The sequence below is a fragment of the Mustelus asterias genome, chromosome 5 (genome assembly GCF_964213995.1).
Source record: "Mustelus asterias chromosome 5, sMusAst1.hap1.1, whole genome shotgun sequence".
Classification (NCBI taxonomy): domain Eukaryota; kingdom Metazoa; phylum Chordata; class Chondrichthyes; order Carcharhiniformes; family Triakidae; genus Mustelus; species Mustelus asterias.
The window spans coordinates 101,842,066-101,864,561 of NC_135805.1; the positions used below are offsets into that span (position 1 = coordinate 101,842,066).

Sequence of the window (22,496 nt, forward strand, 5' to 3'; positions counted from 1 at the left end):
ACAGCATGGTCTTGCTTACCTTTCCATTTGCAATGGCATTGATTTTCAGAGTAAAGCAGAGTTCCCAGACTGCGTGCTTGCTTCACTTTGCTGCTCATTCTGTAATTTCCTTACCTACATGAAAATACCCAGAGGAGAGGAGATAGTAATTAAATTGGTTGTCTGATGCACTGAGTCAGCTCTAGTTGTTATACAAAAGGAGGCACAATGCAGGGTCTTGATTTTCGAGAGTCTGGAGACTGTTGCTGATTTCATGTAATTTAGAGTGATATTGGTATACATCCAATAATGCAATATATTCTCTGATATTAATTTGATTATTGAATATACACTAATATCACGAGAAATTATGCGTGAGTGGCTATGTATTAATAGCAAACAAGTGCAGTGGCATAATCCAGTCTGCAGAAATACGCTGAAGCATTGAAATGAACATGTACAGTGTTTTATGTTTATTGCAAATATCCCTATTATCCCCATTCTAATTGTGAGCTCTAAAAGCCGAAGGAAAACCAGGGCGATTTAACACTAATTTTTCATCTTTTTTTCCTCCTTGAATGATGTACACTTTTTTCAGCACTCTTATGTGTCGAGAGAAAGAGAGAGAACTGTGCAGCACTGTAGGCAATGTTGTCTTGTATGAATGTACTTCCTCCCTCTCCTGTGTTTGATTCCCTACACATCCTTGAAACAGAGTCTGTCTTTCATTTCAGCTGAATGTTCAAGCTAGGTTGGAGATTACTAAAAGAGCGATGAAAGCAATCAAACAGACCAGTGAGAAGCAGCAGAAAAAGACTTTAGAAGGCAGCATCCCACCTGCTTCAAATTCCCAAGTCAGCTATGAAGAGACTTTGACTCATCTACAGCAATCACTCGCTCATCTAGAAACACTCAACCACAGCTTTGTACACTCCCTAAAGGCCAGCAGCCAGGTAAAGCTAATCTTGTCCTTCACAACCAACTGCACAATGTTCATCTTCCATAAAAAAGTGATTATATGACATCCACAAGGCAAACTCTTTAATCATTGCTTTGTGTACGTAAAGTGAAGGCTAGTTGTGTTTAGCAGTAAAATGATTTTCATATCTGTGAATATCATGCTTAGTGTCAGGTACAGTAAAGGTGAGTCGCTTTACTATCAATAGAGCAGCCCTAACCTGAGGAACGCAATGTGCCTTCAGCCAAACCTCTTCTACAATTTTCCTCAATTCCACAACAAACCATTTCACCAATCTCACTTCTTCATCAAGCTAGTTTAAAATCCTGTATTCTTAAAAATTCATACTGTTTATAGTGAACCTGTGGTTACGGCAAGATTGCATCTAGGTGGAGATGCTTGTGTGGTGCTAATGCCACTGGACTAGTAATCCAGAGGCCCAGACTAATACTCTGGAGACATGCGTTCAAACCCTACCATGGCAGCTGATGGAATTTAAATTCAGTTAAAGAAATTTGCAATATTAAACTAGTCTCAGTACTGGTAATTACCATCGATTGTTGTAAAAACCCACCTGGTTCATGCAATGTTCTTTGGGGAAAGAAACCTGCCATCCTTACTCGGTCTGACCTCCAAACCCAGAGCAACTGGCTCATTTTGAGGGCAATTAGCAACACTCACGTTACAGATACAGTTTCACTGAAAGAGGAATTATTAAGAATTCTAATGTATATGTTCCTATACTGTAAAAGTTTGGTTTAGAACAGTTGATAGTGATTTGTGTTTGGAAGTGAACCAATTTGAATTTGCCGGTTTTGAAGCAGGGCTCCGCTTGCACTCCCATTGTTTTGGTGCCACATTATTCATGTTATTTGGTAAATAGAAAATCAAATGCAAATTGGTGCTTGTCTTTCTTTCACTCTTAATGGTGGCAATTGATTGATAAATTTACCTGCCAATCGAACTCAACAGAACTTGATAAGGTCAGGGATAAGAAGAACCTGCATTGTATTTCGTTTAGTGGATTACTCCTCCAATACTCGGGCCTAGCCCTTTTTTTAAGCACAACCCAGTTAGAACAACTGGGCAAGTTTATGCATTCAAAATCCACAGCAACTTGGCTCAAAGGCAGCAATCTTGCCTCTGAGTCAGAAGATCATGGGTTCAAGGTGTATTCCAAAGATTTGATCCAGATTAACACCTCAGGGCAATACTGCATTGCACTATCGCACATGCCGTAGTTCAAAAAGACAAGCCCTGTCTAACTAAGTCAACATCCTGCTAACCATTACTGAGACTCCTCTTTCTCTGTGCCACTTCCAATGAATGTGGGAGTTCTCTTGATTTTCTGGCCAACATTTAACCTCTAACCACCAAAAGCAAATTAGTATCTTCCTTCATCCTATACTGTAGTGGTGATTACACTTCAAAGGTATTTGATTAAATATGAGGCACTTTAAGACACCCAAGTTCATGAAAAATGTGATTGTAAATGCACATTTGTTCTTTAGTTCAAAATTTGCAGAGTAACAAGACATTGATACTTGTGGAAAACCTCTGCCTTTCAATATACACAGAAAAAATTTTGGAAGCTGTAGGAAAAAGAAAATGTTGGGCATACACAGCAGCTTTGTCAGTTCCTGAGAAGACATGTTAATGTTTTCAGTACAAGCCTTAGAACAAAACTCTCTTGTATTTCTAAAACTAACTCAAGTAAAAGATACAATTTTCTTTTTTCAGGGCCTATTCCAAAAATACTATCAGCTATATGATCTTTCGAGATCTGAGAGCAGTAAACTGCAAAACCTTGTGGTTACTATGGTTCTAGATGGACAGCCTCTCGATATGATGCAGCAGATGCTGCAAGTTGCTGTAGAATCTCAAGACATATCCCCTAAGGCCGTCGTACAAGATGCTGTACAGAGAGTAATAAATGTACTAAGGTAGGCTTCCAATCATGTAATTTTGGTGTTCTGAATTAATTAACTCGCGTCAAGGAATATTTACATGGGCTAGTTTGCTGTCTTTATTTCCAGGCCCAGAACTTCCTGTAACCTTGATTAATGTTGCACTGAATAATAAATAATTTGTATTTGAATAAGGTAAGATCACCGGAGTTGCATCATTACTTTTAAATGGTGATTTTGAGTAACTTGTCTGTAATCTGCATTGTGCCACTTAATGTTGATCTTTCTTTCCCTTATTTTGTTAAATTCTCTTGAGCATTTTTATTTCTTCCACTATAATGTCCTATGACTGGAGTTACTGTAGGCAGTGCCAAGTTTAAACTAGAACACTGTGTTCATCTTTGCTGACAGAATATGCTGTTACTTTCATCTATTTGCATTTAAATTAACACAAAAAGCTTTCAGCAAAGACTGGCTTAATGATTAGATCTCTGAATACCTATTTCTGATTGCATGCTTACTTTACTTTTAAATCTAAAGGGAAATTTGCTGGGGACAGCAACCTATTTCCAATTCTTTTGGGTTTGCAGTAATTATTACATAGACTTACAAAAATGTACAGTACACAAAGTGGCCATTTGGTTCCACGTGTCTGTGCTCTACTCAGGCCTTTTCCCACCCTTCCTCTAACTCCACATAACCCACTTCTCCATCAGATGTTTATCACAGAATTGTTACAGTGCAGAAAGAGATCATTGAGCCCATCTTGTCTGCACTCTTTCTCCAAACGAACATCATGGCTTAGTGCCAATCCTCTACCTTTTCCCTTGTACATTGTTTCTATTCAAGTAATTATCGAATGCCTTCTTGAGTGTCTCAATCAAACCTGCCTCAATTGAATCTGCCTCCGCCACACTTCCAGGCAGTGCATTCCAGACCCCAACCACTTGTTCTGCGAAAAAGCTTTTTCTTGCATCACATTTGCTTCTTTTGAAAATGACGTTCAATCTGTGCCCCTTCATTCTTGATCTTTTTATGAACAGTAACAGTTTCTCCCTACCTACTCTATCCAGCTCATGATTGTGAACGTCTCGCTATCAAATCTCCTCTTAGCCTTCTCACCAAGGAGAACAGCCCAACCTCTCCAATCGATACTCATAACTGAAGTTTCTCATCCCTAGGACCATTCTGGTAAACCTCTTCCACACACATCTTAATGTTTTCGCATCCTTCTTATACTGTGGTGCCCAGAACTGTACACAATATTCCAGCTGAAATCTAACTAGCGTCTTATGTAAGTTCAGCATAACCTCCTTGCTCTTGTACTCAATGCCCCTGTTAATAAAGAATACTATATACTTTATTAACTGCTCTCTCCACCTGTCCTGCCACCTTCAATAATCTATACACATATACACTTTTTGCTTCTGCACCCCTTTAAAAATTTTTATCCCTTATTTTATATTGTTTCTCCATGTTCTTCCTATCAAAATGCATCACCTCACACTTCTCCACATTGAACATTATCTGCCACCTATCTGCCCACTCCACCAACTTGTCTATGTCTTTTACATTATCCTCTTCATGGTTTACAATACTTCCATCTAAACCATTCTCCTCAAATACTCCCTGTTGTAGAGAGTCGCACATTCTCGCCTCTATGGTATGGAAGTTACTCATGAAATCCTCATTTGATTTTGTTTTTGGTGACGATCTTTATATTGATGGCCACTATTTTGACTCTTCCCACAAGTGAAAACATTTTCTTCTGTCAAGATCTTTCATAATTTTAAAGACATTTATTGGGTCATCAATTTAAGTTGATCAATCAAGCTTGTAACATGGCTCATTTACATTTGCCAGAATACACATAATTGCAAATGCTGGCACCTGTTTACCCCTCATACCTTTGTAATTAGCTTTGTTAAAGTTTAGTATTTTGTGATTGGAATATGTCACTTTTAAACTTAGAGTCATAGAATCATAGAGGTTTACAGCATGGAAACGGGCCCTTCGGCCCAACTTGTCCATGCAGTCCTTTTTTTTTAAGACCCCTAAGCTAATCCCAATTGCCCGCATTTGGCCCATATCCCTCTATACCCATCGTACCCACGTAACTATCTAAATGCTTTTTAAAAGACAAAATTGTACCCGCCTGTACTACTACCTCTGGCAGCTTGTTCCAGACACTCACCACCCCCTGTGTGGAAAAATTGCCCCTCTGGACACTTTTGTATCTCTCCCCTCTCACCTTAAACTTATGCCCTCTAGTTTTAGACTCCCCAATCTTTGGGAAAAGATATTGACTATCTAGCTGATCTGTGCCCCTCATTATTTTATAGACCGCTATAAGATCACCCCTCAGCGTCCTACGCTCCAGGGAAAAAAGTCCCAGTCTATCCAGCCTCTCCTTATAACTCAATCCATCAAGTCCTAGTAGCATCCTAGTAAATCTCTTCTGCACTCTTTCCAGTTTAATAGTATCCTTTCTATAATAGGGTGACCAGAATTGCACACAGTATTCCAAGTGTGGCCTTACCAATGTCTTGTACAACTTCAACAAGACAACCCAACTCCTGTATTCAATGTTCTGACCGATGAAACCAAGCATGCCGAATGCCTTCTTCACCACTCTGTCCATCTGTGACTCCACTTTCAAGGAGCAATGAACATGTACCCCTAGATCTCTTTGTTCCGTAACTCTCCCCAACGCCCTACCATTAACTGAGTAAGTCCTGCCCTGGTTCAATCTACCAAAATGCAACACCTCGCGTTTGTCTAAATTAAACTCCATCTGCCATTTGTCAGCCCAATATGGGCTGACTTAATATGGAATTCAGTTGTATTATGATCACTATTTCCCGATTGGTCTTTTACTGTGAAATTACTAATCAACACTGCCTCATTACAAAATACCAGAGCTAAAATAGTTTTACCCTTAATTCCACAATGTGTTGCTCCAGGAAACTGTTACAAAAGTATTCTACAAATTCATCTTCCAGAGCAACTTTGTCAATTTGATTGGTGCCGTCTATATGAAGGTTAATGTCACCTCCAAATATTAATTTGTCTTTGTTACATTCTCTAATAATTTCTTGTTTAATGCTTTTTACAATGTTATAACTATTGTCAGGCAGCCTATAAACTAATCCCACCACCGTTTTCTGACCCTTACTATTCCGAATCTCCACCCTTACTGATTTTATTTCCTGATCTTCCAAGCCACGACCCTTTCTCGTTAATGTTCTTCTGTCATCCTTTACTACAGGAATTACCAATCCACCTTTTCCATTCTGTCTGTCTTTTTTGATATATTGTGTGCCCTGGAATATTTAGTTCTCTCCTTTGGTCACCTTCTAACCATGTGTCTATAATGGTGATTAGATCTAAACCATTTATCTCTATTTGTGCCCAGGTCATCTATTTTATTGCAGATGCTTCGCACATTTAGATAAAGAGCCTTTAATTGTTTTTACAATTGTTCCCTGCATAGACCTTCCCTTTTAATGCACTGTTACCAATAGATACTCTGTCCCTTCCTGTCCTATTCTGGTTTTCATTACCCACATCACTACGCTGTTTCATTTTTTTGACTTTTCTCTTTGGATTTAATTCTCCCTTTGCCTAAATCTAACACTGGCCCTGTTAGTTTAAAGCCCCATTTATAACCTTAGTTTTACAGTTTGCCAGAGCTCTGGTCCCAGCCCAGTTTAAGTGAATGCCATCCCAATGAACTAGTGCCCCATGAATTGAAGTTCCTCCTTCCACATCCCTTTTTGAGTCACGGATATAATTTTCACATTTGCTTGTTCTATGCCAGATGACAGGTCGTTCTGGTAACAATCCAGAGGTTATCACCCTTGAGGTTTTGTGTTTTTAGACCATAATTGTTTAAAATCTCTCAGGCTGTACTAGGATTTATGTTCGACTGTGTCGATGGTTCCTGTGTGGATCATGGCACCTGGACCCATCCCCTCCCAGTGTAAGTTTGTCTCCAGCCAGGAGGAGTTATCCTTAACTCTGGCACCAATCAGGCAACAACCTTTGGAACTTCTGTTCGCAGCTACAGAGAACAGTATCTAACTGCTGCCTATACTGTCCCCATCACTGCTACCTTTTCTCGTTTCCCCAATTGCTTGAATTCCTACGCTATGATGGCACGCTCAGTTTACTCACTCACCCTGCGTTTTCATCTGCACAAGTGGCAAGCATTTCATGTTTGTTAGTTCCCCATCAGTTTGGCCAGGATCATCCCCATTCTCCTCCATCCCCTTTTGATTTGTTTCTATGCCTCTGATCCATTGGAAGCGAGATTTAAACAAAGAAGGGAGATTTTAAAAATCAAACCAAAGAAAACAAACCAGAAATTGAAGAGGCTCCAATCAATTGAATTATTTAGTTGAAATCCCCTACAATTGTTCTGTGCTCATTCCCCTAATTTGTTTGTATGTTACTTCTTGAAACTCTCTTTGACTATTAGGTGGTCTTTAGAGTGATTGATCATTTTTATCTGTTTTCCTGCACGCACTGGGATTGTATTTATGTTTTATCGATGGCCATGTGAATTTTTTTCTGTGCCATTATATTAACTCTGATAAGTAAAGCTCCTCCACCTCCCCATTTCCTCTCTCTCAGCTTTTCCACACATGTGGAAAACATTCCTTCAATGTTTAATTCCCAGCCCTGATGTCTCAGTAATCCCTACCCTATCTGTTTCTTTGCAAAGTATTATCACCTGCAGTTTCTGTGGGACTTCTTTTGTGGGGTCTTCCAATTGCAGCAAGTGCCTATCAGTGAGTTCAAATCTCACCACAACAGCTGGAGAATTTAAATTTGATCAATTAATTACATTTGGAATAAAAGCTAGCATTAGTAATGGTGACTATAAATCTACCACATTGTTGGAAAATCAAAAAAAAGGCATGGCATATGGGACTTTATGTTCTATGAAACCTTTATTTTGAGTAAAGTTAACCTCAAATCAGTTATAGAGTCATAAAGGTTTACAGCATGAAAACAGGCCCTTCGGCCCAACTTGTCCATGCTGCCCTTTTTTTAAACCCATAAGCTCATCCCAATTGCCCATGTTTGGCCCATATCCCTCTATACCCAAATTACCCATGTAACTATCTAAATGCTTTTTAAAAGACAAAATTGTACCGGCCTCTACTACAACATAGAACAGTGCAGCACAGAACAGGCCCTTCGGCCCACGATGTTGTGCCGAGCTTTGTCTGAAACCCAGATCAGGCTATTTCCTCCCTATCATCCCGAAGTACTCCATGTGCCTATCCAACAGCTTCTTAAATGTTCCTAAAGTTTCTGACTCCACTATCCCTGCAGGCAGTCCATTCCACACCCCAACTACTCTCTGAGTAAAAAACCTACCTCGGACATCCTTCCTATATCCCCCACCATGAACCCTATAGTTATGCCCCTAGTTACCGCTCCATTCACCCGAGGAAATAGTCTTTGAACGTTCACTCTATCTATCCCCCTCATCATCTTCTAAACCTCTATCAAGTCTCCTCTCAACCTCCTCCGCTCCAAAGAAAAAAGCCCAAGTTCCCTCAACCTTTCCTCATAAGACCTACCCTCCAAACCAGGCAGCATCCTGGTAAATTTGTGATGACACCAAGATTGGTGGAGTAGTGGATGAGGTGGAGGGCTGTTGTAGGCTGCAAAGAGATATAGATAGGATGCAGAGCTGGGCTGAAAAATGGCAAATGGAGTTTAACCCTGACAAATGCGAGGTGATTCATTTTGGTAGGACAAATTTAAATGTGGATTACAGGGTCAACGGTAGGGTTCTGAAGAATGTGGAGGAACAGAGAGATCTTGGGGTTCATATCCATAGATCTCTGAAGGTTGCCACTCAAGTGGATAGAGTCGTGAAGAAGGCCTATAGTGTGTTGGCGTTCATTAACAGGGGGTCTCCACATCCTTCTTGTAGTGAGGTGACCAGACCTGCACACAATATTCCAAATATGGTCTCACCAAGGTCCTGTACAGTTGCAGCATAACCCCACGGCTCTTAAACTCAAACCCCCTGTTAATAAAAGCTAACACACTATAGGCCTTCTTCACAGCTCTATCCACTTGAGTGGACTTCTCATGCCCCCTCCTAGCTCTCCTAAGCCCCTTTTTCAGCTCATTTCTTGCTAACTTGTAACCCTCCATCGAGCCAACTGAACCTTGTTTTCTCAACCTAACATACTTCCTTCTTCCTCTTGACAAGACATTCCACCTCTTTTGTGAACCATGGTTCCCTCACTCGGCCATTTCCTCTCTGCCTGGCAGGGACATACCTATCAAGGACACGCAGTATTTGTTCCTTGAAAAAGTTGCACTGATCATTAGTGCAGCTCATTCCAGACAGTCACCACCCTCAAGTCCTGCTGTCCTGCTCACATTCTGTTGAATGTGTGGCAATGGTTCCTTTACATTTGCATGTTCAAAATGTGGCCCTGGTGTAACAGCAAAAGTTTACTTTAGCAGTTCAGTTTGATTCCTTTTTGAAAGAAGCCCACGAAAAAGTTCTTCGTCCCAACTCTTTCTGACATGGTGTGACTTCAAATTACGTGATGGTTTTATTATTCGCTGTTTTATTACTGGCTATCTTTATATTTCACATCTCAGCCAAAGTACTTAACATACAGTTGATTATTTTGAAGTTCAGTCATTATTGCCATGTAATCTTAAATGCTAGAGTCTCAGTTGTCAGCTGTGTGCCTGAGGTGCGTCAGATTAAAAACGCAAATGGCTACTTCAGCTGGATTTTCTGTCTTCAGATCAGCCTGAAAGCCAATCCAGGTCTACCTGACATCACGGATGCACACAATTATTTGGATTCAATGCAACTACTACCAGTTGATAGCGTTGTTTCTAGGTTTAGAATCGGAGCTCTAAGGCTTTCTGTGTTCAGTGAAGCTATGCTGGGATGCTTCTTTATTGACGTTATGACGTAGCCCATCAAGAAAGAGACACTGAATGATCTGTCTCTATGGGAGGTAAAGATTTGGCATTGTTATTTCACATGTTAAAAAAATCTATCTAATACAGTAACAATCACAAATAAAAAATCAATGTGAACAACTTAGTTCTTTGAGGATTTATTTATTCTGTAACTGTATGCTACAGACTGAATGCAACCTAATGAAGGTTTCACATGTGCATTTGCTAAGTGCAGTAGTGGATTGTATACAGTAGTATCCCATCTGAAGCTCTGCATCTTATTAAGCTTTTGACTTATCTTCATACTTGCACTAACAGTTAACAACCTTAAGTCTGAAATTCCTTTATTCATCTACCAGATTCTTCTTAAATAAAAGTCCTACCTGGCAATCTTTTGGCCAAAGTGTGCTACCTCATAATTTGTTACTTTATCATTTTAGGTCTTTTCTAACCCTGTTGTTTTAGATTAGTTGGAATTTTTGTCCTAAGTCGTTTTCCTTAGTGAGTTCAAACTCCACACATTTAAAGGTGGACCATGTATAATCACTGATACTGGACCTTCAAAAAGTATGATTAATTTAGATATGGTTTTCCTTATCATTTGAAGGAAGCTTTCCCTCCTTTCATGAAAGCACAGTGGTTCCACAGTGATTTGTCATCCTTTGTTATCTCAACCAAGCATCCATGATATGAAACTTTGTTGTAAGTAGCGACAGGTATTGGACAGCATATTAGCCAGGAAAGGCTGCTTGGCAGCGAAGATGATTATGCTTGCTATATGGGCTACTGTGCAAGGAGGGAAAGCATTGTTGAGTTAATGTGTGATGAAATCTAGTTAACCACTACCTTCTCAGCACCTTACCATTACTGGAAAAAGACTACAGCATCAAGCCCTTTCTACCAATTTTGTTCATTTAAAGTTAGGTTTATTTTTAATATTTGCCTTTTGTCAATATCCTTTACCACTGTAGCTTCCCAAGTAAGTGCCAATCTGTCTTTTAAACATCTTGATTGACTTCTCATCTGTGACCCTCTGAGGCACTGTAATCTGCCTTTTACAACTTTTTGTGTGAATTAAATTTTTCCTAGATTTGGTCTGAATTTGCTTAACTCAGATTCTAGAATAATATTTCCTTGTTCTGTGTTCCTTTAACACAGGGGAAGTCATTCCTAATCTGCTCCTGTTAATTCCCTTCACTATATTTGATATTTATACCAACTGAAAATGGCCAACCTGGTCTGAAAAGACAAAGTCAAATAGTTCAAATATCTGTCTTTAGATTTCTAACCATGTACTGTATTAGAGGTTGGTACTCTAACTACGACCTTAGACAACTTTACAGTTCAATCCCAGTCAGTAAATGTAAAGTTTTCTGAATGTAGTAAGATTAGCCAGTGCACCGAAATATAAGGAAAAATTATGGAATTTTACGCCTGTTATTTGAGTTGAATTTTTTACAGTTTGATTTGATAGTAGTAGGCGGGTACAATTTTGTCTTTTAAAAAGCGTTTAGACAGTTACATGGGTAAGATGGGTATAGAGGGTTATGGGCCAAATGCGGGCAATTGCGACCACCTTAGGGGTTTAAAGAAAAAGGACGGCATGGACAAGTTGGGCCGAAGGGCCTGCTTCCATGCTGTAAACCTCCTATGGCTCTATTTCAATTCATGCATTTGCTATTGAGCAAAAGTTCCTGCTTTTCAGAATAAAACAAGTGCAGTTTGCAACTCACGCAGTGGCTTAGTGGTATTGAAACTGAATTAGTGTTCCAGAAACCCAGGGCAATGAGCATGGGGTCCCAGCTTTGAATCCCACTACCACAGATGGTGAAATTTGAATTGAATAAAAGTCCTGAATTAAAAGTCTAACGATCACCAATGAAACCATTGTCGATTGTCATTGAAACCCATCTGTTCACTAATGTCCTTAGAGAAGGAAATCTGCTGTCCTTACCTGGTCTGGTCTATAGGCAATGTGGGTTGACTCTTAAATTCCCCCTAAAGGACAATTAGGGATAGGCAATAACTGCTGACCCAGCCAATGACACCCACATCCCATGAAAGAACATAAAAAGGCAGACTGGGTTTTGCTTCCATTGAGCAGAAAGGCAGCTTCGCCAAAAATGATGCTATGGTGTGCCTCAGGGATCAGTGTTGAGACTGCAATTGTTTACGATTTACATAGATGATTTGGAGTTGGGGACCAAGTGTAGTGTGTCAAAATTCGCACGATGACACTAAGATGAGTGGCAGAGCAAAGTGTGCTGAAAGTTTGCAAAGGAATATAGATAGTCTAAGTGAGTGGGTGAAGGTCTGGCTGATGGAGTGCAATGTTGATAAATGTGAGGTCATCCATTTTGGTAGAAATAACAGCAAAATGGACTATTATTTAAATGGTATAATATTGCAGCGTGCTGCTGTGCAGAGGGACCTGGGTGTCCTTGTGTAAGAATCACAAGGAGTTGGTTTGCAGGTGCAACAGGTAATTCAGAAGGCAAATGGAATTTTGTCCTTCATTGCTAGAGGGATGAAGTTTAAAAACAGCAAAGTTATATTGCAGCTATATAGGGTGTTGGTGAGGCCACACCTGGAGTACTGTGTACAGTTTTAGTCTCCTTACTTGAGAAAGGATATATGGGGCGGCACGGTGGCACAGTGGTTAGCACTGCTGCTTCACAGCTCCAGGATCCCGGGTTCGATTCCCGGCTCGGGTCACTGTCTGTGTGGAGTTTGCACATTCTCCTCGTGTCTGCGTGGGTTTCCTCCGGGTGCTCCGGTTTCCTCCCACAGTCCAAAGATGTGCGGGTTAGGTTGATTGGCCAGGTTAAAAATTGTCCCTTAGAGTCCTGGGATGCGTAGGTTAGAGGGATTAGCGGGTAAAATATGTGGGGGGAGGGCCTGGGTGGGATTGTGGTCGGTGCAGACTCGATGGGCCGAATGGCCTCCTTCTGCACTGTAGGGTTTCTATGTTTCTATGTTTCTATACTGGCACAGGAGGGGGTGCAGAGGAAATTCACTAGGTTGATTCCGGAGTTGAGAGGGTTGGCTTATGAGGAGAGACTGAGTAGACTGGGGCTTTATTCATTGGAATTCAGAAGAATGAGGGGAGTTCTTATCGAAACATATAAGATTATGAAGGAAATAGATAAGATAGAAGCAGGGAAGTTGTTTCCACTAGCGGGTGAAACTAGAACTCGGGGGCATGGCCTCAAAACAAGGGGAAGCAGATTTAGGACTGAGTTGAGGAGGAACTTCTTCACACAAAGGGTTGTGAATCTGTGGAATTCCCTGCCCAGTGAAGCAGTTGAGGCTACCTCATTGAATGTTTTTAAGGCAAGGATAGATACATTTTTGAACAGTAAAGGAATTAAGGGTTATGGTGAGCGGGCGGGTAAGTGGAGCTAAGTCCATGAAAAGATCTTATTGAATGGCGGAGCAGTTTCGAGGGTCCAGATAGCCCACTCCTGCTCCGAGTTCTTATGTTCTTATAATTTCTTCTTTTCTGACCAAACAGATCTTACAATCTGGCCATCACTGGCAAGGCTGGACAGTTATTGGCCATCCATAGTTGCCTTGCATAACTGAGTGGCTTACTAGCCTATTTCAGAGGCATTGGATAGAGTTGCATATCAGCCAGAATGATAGCAGGATTCCTTCCCTTAAGGACAGTAGGCCAGTTAGGTTTTTAAGATAATTCACAAACTTCTTTTTTTTCCCTGATATTTCAATATTTCCAGATTTATTTCCAACTGAATTCAAATTCTCAAACTGCCATGGTGGATTTGAATTCCTATTTGCTAGTTCAGGCCTCTGGATTATAACTACAATAGCATCACTGCTACACAACCACACCTGATCAGTCTAAATTCCCATTGATAAATGGAATATCTGGTTCTGTTCACTTACTCCCTGTTGGTTGTTTCTATGGCAGTGGTACCAGTACAGATGTCCTATCGGAGAAGGATCCACTTAAGGTTCTTGAAGGTATTGTCAAGTCAGTCCATGCCAATGTTGTGGATGGGTAAGTATATCTTTTACCTTAAAGAATCAAAAACACCCATAAAATGCTTTTATTTTGATCTTCTATTTAGGGAAAAAAAATAAACTTTCCTTTGTAACTTAGGGGTACCCTCGTATCTTCAGATGACCTCTTGACTTGGTTGAGACCTTTTTGCAGTGATGCAGATTTGCCTGTGAAACCTCGTATTTATGTTCTGCAAGTTCTTGAGCAGGCATTTGATCTGAGTGATGAAGACAGCAAGTTACTTGTGCTTTTCAGAACACAAGCTGTTCTGAAAGTGTGCTGGCCGGAGAAACAGGTAGCTTTTATTTCTACATTATGTTTTCTTTTGTTTTCTAATGCGTAATTAGTGTGTTAGTAAAATTATTTCAAGAATGTACTACGTTCTAACTGGAGTTGGAACTGATTGTCCTTGTATAGTGTCTCATTACATAAACAAAGTGAATCAGCATGTCTGTTGAAATAGTTTTTTTTAACTTCATAGTTTCATAGAATCATTTTGTGCCTCTTACAAATCTTACTGTGTGAAAGTTATAGGCTGTGTGGAAATAAATGTTAGGATGTTCTAGCAAGGATTTTTTGTAACACTAAAAGTAAGCTCAACCCTGCTTCAAAACCAGAAAATTTAAGTTCTTTGCTTCCAAACACAAATATCTATCAATTACTCTAAACCAAATGTTGTTTTGTCATGTAATAATGTGAGAATCCCAAGATTGCATTTCCCAGCCGCACATTTAACAGAATGCATGTGCTGTACCATGTATCTTATGTGCACTGGATTTGTTTGTTTATCAGATCACCTCTTTCTCTCCTACTTTCGCTCTCTCTCCTACTTATGCTCGTCCTCTTGCACAGGTTCTTATGCTCAATTTCTCTTTCTCCCACTGGCTCTCTCTCTCTCTCTCCCCCCACGCTCCCTCCTGAAAAGACTCATGTCCCTATCCTCACCCGTCTATTCATCGACTAAGATGTGGAAGATCTCATAACCCTTTTATTTTTGACTTGATATTTCAAGTAAGATGCCTTGCCTACCGTTTTTCATGGCAGGCTCTTGTGAAGGAGTACAAATCTCAGTGAACCTTACAAAGATTTGTGTGAAGGTACATAATCCTCTTAAGTCAGGCTGTGTGGACCATAAAGAGTTTAATATTTAATTTTGAAGCACTAAAAATATAAGTTTTTATGGATTGTGGTGGCGCTCGGAGATAAGCTCTTGCAAAATTTAAACTACTTCATTGAGGCAAATAGCTTTTGAACCATAAGGCATCACAGATGCTGAGACGGTAATGAATAGTTAACAGAATCAATAATTTAAAGGTATTCAATTTGCTGGAGACTTTTAATCTTTACTTGTCAGTAGATCTTGGAGACCTTCCTCAACCACTAGAGGGAGAAAATGTGCTGTTGGGATTCCCTTATCTATGTTCCTTTGGTTCTGTAATTTTCTAGTTACATGGTGCGTGCATAATTAGAATCCAGAAAATGGGTTGTTTGTTTAAAGCACCTGAGAACTGACTTCTTCCACAGCCTTTACGCTAAGTACAGAAGCCTCAGTTGTACAGTACAAGCTTAACTCAGACTCTGCTGCATAAATTAATGATCATATTTCACTAGCTATAGATAACAGACCACTCAAGGTACTGCACTAATTTTTAGCCTGAAGGCTATGTTAACTGTAATTAGGTTTTTTTCTGCATGTAGCAATGCATCATTAGTAAAATTCAAATTATGGACAGCAATTTCTCAGTCCGACAGACCGTTACATTCAGTAAGGTGATGGTTGACGGTCCTTAGAATGCAATTGAAGATCCGCACACTACCTGGAAGCTGGAAATGTTATTTCAAAACCCCATCTTCATCCATTCTTTCACAAAAGCAAAATATTGCAAAAGCTGGAAATCAGAAATAAAAACAGAAAATGCTGAATGTTGAGGATTCTGGAGCTCATGATAACAGCCATGGAGTCAGGCCAGATGGGCTGGGTGGATGCGACCCCTGAAGAGAACAACTTATGCCCACGTCAGGGAAAGCACGGGATGTCAGTCAACCTATGGATCAGCTGTCCAGGAGGCTTAAGTATAGAGGAATGACAGCACTGAGCGTCTGAATTATCCAGCCTGACTAAACAGGGTGCCTGTTAGCTCTGCATTTCCCCGAAGCAGAAGGCAATTGTGCCCTCCCACATTCCCAAGACACATGCTCGTGGAACTAATTGACCATCAAGAGTTAACCCATAGCAACATCAGCACCCACAGTCTCAAAGTCAAGGAATGGGATTAAGCTGCAGGGTTCAGGACCCTGGGTTGGTGGCATGGGATCAAAAGGCAAGAGGGTCGCTTCTCTGCTGGGTGACACGCAATCACGTACACACTCATACAGCCACGCTCTCTTCTGGAACTGGGAGGATACCTGAGCTGTGCGAATGCAATCGCTGCCGGTGAAGCTCTGGGATTGGCTGCTTCCAGGCCAGGAAGACCAATGGGTCATGGGAGGTAATGCTGGTCAGCAGCTGTGACACCAACCTGACTCTCCCTCCCTCCCTCGCCCTCATCCCTCACAGGATTTTGATCGATATTGGTATCAAGCCAGTGAGGCTGGCTATTTTATTTTTCACAGCGCGAGAGCAGCACGGACTCCAGCAGCAGTCACCAAGGGGACAACTTACAGAACAAGACCAGGGGACTGCAATGCAGGATTAGGGGCCAGAGGCTGCACCAATCATGCAGGGGATACAAAGGCACTGAAGAAGACCAAGGGGCTATTGGACTCGTGTGTCCTTCCTGGAGCTCTCCAATACCATGTGCGGTGAAAACTCCACCTCTGAGGTATCTCATAGGCATCCATCCATAAGTGCGTCTGAGAGGTGACTGGATGCACTGTATGCAAGGGCTCTGGACTATGTCCACTTCGACCTGGACCAGGCCTAGCAGAGAGGGCTGTGAAGTTTGGCCACATAGTTGGTCTGCCACAGGTACAGGGGACCCCATGGCACCAGGGAGCCCCTTCATCAACTGGAAGGGGCTCCACTCTGTGTCCAACTGGTGTGTGACCACCAGATGCATATCATACACATGTGTGCTCGTTCGCCAGGGAGTGTGCAAAACAGCTTCATCCACGGCCAGTCACAGATCCATGGAACCTTCAAGGGACACCCCAGGCTATACCCCAGGGATGGCTCCTTGGAGACAAGGGATATCTCCTCGGGTCATTGCTGATGACACCAGTTCGGAGGCCACAGAGTGCTGCGTGGACCAGGTACAATGAGGCTCACAGTGCGACCCGAGCTGTCATCGAGCAGTGCATCGGCCTGTTAAAGAAGCCGTTCCGCTGCCTTGACAAGTCTGGTAGAGCCCTACAATACAGACCCCAGATGGTCCCCACATTGTTGTAGTTTGCTGTGCCTTCTTAAACCTGACTCGACAAGGAGCTTTTTGAGGATTACCTTGAGGAGTGACATGTGTCCTTGGATGAGCAGGACGTGCCTGAGGGTGCCAAGAAGGAGCCCACTGAGGAGCAAAAGGATGGAAGCCAGGTGGAGCCAAGGGTGTGCATGGCAGGAGAGTTGATGGTGCCCTCATCGCTCATCTATTCCCCCCCTGTACCCCCCAAGCCGTTGTGACCCCTCTGCATCCCGGCGATCAAGGTGGCTGAGATCTCGATCATCAGGGTGCTGGGTCTGGGAAGTCCTTGATTGCCTGCTGCCCATTCACTGCAGGAGGGTGATGATGACTCTGTGAGGAATGGTCTGTGATGCTCCTCAGTCACTGCTCTGTCTGACACCTGTCTGTTTGCTGCCAGCACATTGACTCACCCCCCAGCTTATGTCTGCATTCCCGTCATTTTACTCCAGAGGGGAATTAGGGGTGAGGGTCCAGAGTTCACTGAATCATGTCTGAGTCCTATCACTGTGAATGAAACATTTGCTGTGAGAGTACGTAACCATCTAGTAGGTATGGAGGACCACTGAGAGCAACAGCTTCCTGATGGAGAGAAGCACCGTGCCACTGGGAGGCGGGATAAAGATTCTACGGTGTTAAATTGGTGAGCAACAATAATATTTAATGTAGTGACATATCAAAAGGTGACAAGTGACAATGTCCCCTAAATACTAGTGCCTAACTTCACCTGTGCCCCTGCTGTGCCCCTACATTTCCTTAGCCTTCCATATACCCTCTCACCATTTCTAGGTGTGTCCCAGGATGCACATCAGAGGTAGAGGTGACCTGCTGCCTTCCATACCCTGATGCCTGAGATTACCTTTGAGGGCCTCCTCTGGAGGGCTGAGACCTAGAGGGCCCTGACCTACTTCTGGGTGGCACTGATGTTATAGCACCATTCTTGTTCTGCCCACTATGCCTGAGCTGTGCCAGTTTCAGGAGGGGGTATTCAGATTTGCTGGGCACTCCCAGCGTCTCCTGGGCGGAGGACCATGGGCTGTGCACCAATGGATCCTCCTCTCTCCGGGTGCTTCTGGACCCCTGGGTTCCTCCGTGGGATGGAGGGATAGCTGGAGTGAGCTCCAGAAGTCTCAACGTCATCTGGTGTTGCCAGTCCTGGAGGCCTGCCATTGTCTGTAAGATGGAATTGAAGCCCTTAGCCATGGTCCTCAAGGACTGAGCCTTACTTCAGAGTTCTCCCGTCACAGATTTGACCTCTTACCCCAGGCTTTCCACTGCAGACGCCATTCTTGCAGTATTAGCCTGGGTGCCACGCATTGCCAGCACCATCTCTTGTGACAGAAGGCTTTGGGACTCCTCCATTCAGCCTAGTAGTTACAGGAGTGTCACTGAAAACCCCTCTTGGTATTCCTGGCTCTGCCTTTGCAGCTCAAGCATTTGAGGGACAAACAGATCCAGAGGCACAGCATCTGGCTAAGGCACAGCATCTGGCTAGGGCACAGCTGAGTCCTGGGATCCAGCAGACCTCCGACTGTCTAATCCTTGGGATGTTCCTGCCTTTGCCTGATGTGCGTCAGCAACAGTGAGGTGCGCACCCGATAGTGACACAGAAGCCTGTCTGCTCAGATTGCCCATCGAAGTGCGAGTCTCTGGTGGATGGTGGATGGTTCGGGTGATAGCTGTGATGCACCCTTGCTGTCCTCCTCCAAGGTCATGTCGAGGATGAGCGATGGGATGCTGTTGGTGGACAGGCCAGGCTAATCAGGTGATGTTCCTGCAAAGAAAGGAACGTGGTATTAGTATATGGCTAGATCAATGGTCTAGAATGCAGAGAACCCACTTGAGTTTGATCATCCTGATGAAAGTGCAGAGATTCACTTTTGTCTCATAGGCCCGCTCCTGCTCCTCCCCTGCAAGCTCCAACGCTCTCTCCTGGAAAGGAATCAATCTTCAGCTCTGGCATACCACTGCCCATCTTCGCTCGCTCACAGCGGTTTGAGTAAGCAAGGTTGGTGATACGGAATTTCACCACTATCCAGCGAAATGCATACTTCGTACTCTTGATGGACTAGACAAAGCTTTCTGAACTTTTAATCACGCTATAGCGAGGATGTCTGCTTCCACAAGGCTGTATACAAACTTACTGAGTGTGAACAGATATAATTTTTGCTTATCTTAAAAGTGATTTGCATAAACCATATACCAATCACAAGTGTACATTTGTTCTGAAGTCATTGATATCCAATTACAACTAATAGTTCTGATTAACTATATTCATGAAGTAATCAGTTACAGCCACAATATGCTTGTCTAATTATAATAACTGATCACTATTGAACCCCCCCTCCCCGCGCCTCCCGCCTTGGGAAGCTTGTTTGTGCTGTCGATCTGCAAGTGTGAGAACGTATTCGTAGCAGCTTCCTAGAGAACTCTGTGCTGTACTCTGCTGCGTTCAATGACTTCAGTGTTTTTAACCCTTTCAGTTGGAGTTGTGTGCGAGCTTATCTTGCAGGTACACAAATGGGGATAATGTTAACTGGCCGTCTGGCACATCAGATGTCGAAGAAAGAAGTGCAAGCCTGGCATGTGTGGGCACAGAGCATGAGCAGGGAGAGGTTGTGAGGAGAGGAGTTGCAGGGGCCTTGAGGAAACTTGTGGGAGGTTGTGTGTTGGGGCCCTGCTAGGGGAAGCATGTGGGGTTGAGGTAACATTCCATCGAGTGACGGTAAGGTGGAATGCAGAGAAGATGCAGGGAGCACATTTCCTGGCAGAATGGAGTAGGTCTTTCATCTTCTCGTGGCATTGCACTCCCATCCTCTTGGTCAGGCTGCTGGCACTGACCAGTGCTGCCACTGTCTCGTGATCTTGCTAGAGGTTCTCCAGCCAGCCTGAGAATGAATTGTTCCTTTTCTCTCCTCCACAGCATCCAACATTCTGGTTAGAGACCCCTGATTAGAGATGCGTGGAACTGGCTTCCTCACTGCCATCCTCCTGGTAGGAATGAGGGCAAGTTTTGTGGAGCCATTTAAATGCAATTCCCCCTTGATATGAAGCTTAGATGTGGGTGAATCAGATGTTTCGCACCACAGGCGTGGCATTTTTCACATAGGCAATTTTGTTTCTCTCCACCTCCCCACTCCCCGACCCAGTGCCTAAAAATTGTGGTCTGGATCCCACTGCCGGGGCCAGCAGGATTCGTACTTGTTTTTGTGCTGAAAATGACAGCCAAATTTGGGGAAAATTTCCGGGCCTAGTGGTTATTTTAAGCTCGTATTGCATGAGGATTATGCCACAACACAAATATTACAGATTGTGCTTTGCTGTCCTTCAGAAAATGCTATCAGTTAAATATTACTTGAGCCTATCCAGGTCCATCATTCTGCTTTGTAACACTAACCATAACATTTATCCTCAAAAATATGTTTTATTAGTGTCACAAGATAGCAAATCCCCACTGTATAAAACAGAGGATACCAACCATATAAACGTGAAACTGAATCTGCATCCTTAGGGAGAGGTGAAACAAAAAGCATCTTTTTGAATAATAATTTAATGCTTACTGTAGTCCAAAGAGCATTGAAGTATTTTATAAAACGATGTTTCTATAATATTTTATCATCACCAGGTTCATGTCAGCGACATTGAGAATGAAGAGAAACGTTCCGTGCTCTTTTCGGAGTTGTTAGACTCCAGTAACCAAGGGACTGAATTTCAGCATTTGGTGCTGCTCCTTCAGGCTTGGCCACCCATGAACAACGAAGACATGTAAGTGTCAGCGTGCGTGACAGTGTGCTGTTATCCACAATAGTTAGAACAGCAGAGCGAGGGAATGCTGGAAATTATGAGGATGTACCACACAAAACATAGACCATCAACTGAACACTTAATAATGCAGCTGTCCCCATTTATCTGCAGGATTTTGTTTTTACTGAATTCTGGGGAAATTTCCAGTTTGGACTGAATTTGTACCTGAGGCTTTCCTATAACTACTGTAAAAACAGTGTAATTTTTAACAGGAGTAGGCAATTCAGCCTTTTGAGCCAGTTCTACCATTCAATCACATCACGGCTGATCTGTATTTTAGCAGTATTTATCCATTTTTATTCCATATCCTTGAATATCCATTGATCTGCATTTTAAAATTTCAGTTACCCAGCAGTTTTTTGAAGGGACAGAGTTCGAGGTTTTCACTACACTTTGAATTATTGAGTTTTTATTAACAGCAGTCAGGACACATATGCAGAAATATCTAAGTGAAATTTGTAAGGCATATTTGGAGCAGCAGAAGATTATTTCAACTGAATTTAAAATGTAAAACAGAAGTATTGAGGCAAAAATATATGTACATTTTATTTTATAGGTTGAAATCTTTTGCTTTTGCTTTTTTTTAATCTCTGGTATACCTGATATTGTACAGCTGATATGGCATTGCGCACAATGGTACGGTATACAGGTGGTAAGGGAACTTTACTAAGTGGGTTGCATTAAGAGTGTCAGTGGTATTAATATATACTACTGTGGTTGCCTTCAATGTTCCTCACTATTAGCTGTACCACCAGAACTTTGGCCATTACCATTTTGCTCCATATGTTTGCTGTATGTCAGTGAGGGCAAGCAGAGGTGATCATATTTTGAAAATTTTCTCCCGGTTCATCCTCATGGATTATTCTGCAAGATATTTCTCCATTTCCAATCCCAGTAACTGAAAACATTTCCATTGCTAATCTAAAAATGAAGCACATATTTGTTTGTCCCACCATACTACTGTCCCATGTTGAAAGCAGATGCTTCATTTCACTTGCATTGCAGTCTCACATGTTTTACTCCGATTTCATATTCACAAATCACAATTCACTCATTATTCAGTCAGACAAACCGACAAAGAAAGCAGAACCTGAACCAATTAAAATGGTTCCAAAGAAATTTCAAAATGCTGTCTGACTTCTTTCTGTAACTGAAATTTGAACATTCAAATTAACTTTTGTAAGATAATTAGGACATATAAAATGACACAGTTTCATGGGTAAGATCAACTAAAAAATTATACTCAAAGAGAACAAAAGACTTGCATTTGTCATAGTGCCTTTCATAACCTCAGGACACCCCAAAGCACTTTACAGCCGATGTAGTGTCTGAAGTGTAGTCACTGCTGTAATGTAGTAGCTTCATTAATGTTAATAGCTTGTTTGGAAGCTCCAACTTTATTGCAAAGTCTGAAGTTGGGGTTGATACTCTTGTCACTGTTCTCACTCTGTCAGCTGCCGAGAGTTTCCTATGCC

The 22,496-nt window shown here is 42.1% G+C and overlaps 1 protein-coding gene across 3 annotated transcripts in view; it reads left to right on the forward strand.

Moving 5' to 3' along the window:
• Positions 1 to 22,496, forward strand: part of nbas (NBAS subunit of NRZ tethering complex) — a 259,241-nt gene that overhangs the window by 205,795 nt on the left and 30,950 nt on the right. For 2 of the 3 annotated variants that reach the window (XM_078213107.1, XM_078213108.1), the window contains 5 exons: positions 714 to 932; positions 2,678 to 2,880; positions 13,730 to 13,819; positions 13,922 to 14,117; positions 20,843 to 20,982. In XM_078213107.1, coding sequence (XP_078069233.1) covers positions 714 to 932; positions 2,678 to 2,880; positions 13,730 to 13,819; positions 13,922 to 14,117; positions 20,843 to 20,982 — 848 coding nt within the window. The remainder of the gene's footprint in view (positions 1 to 713; positions 933 to 2,677; positions 2,881 to 13,729; positions 13,820 to 13,921; positions 14,118 to 20,842; positions 20,983 to 22,496) is intronic. The other variant, XR_013497784.1, reaches the window with a different exon arrangement.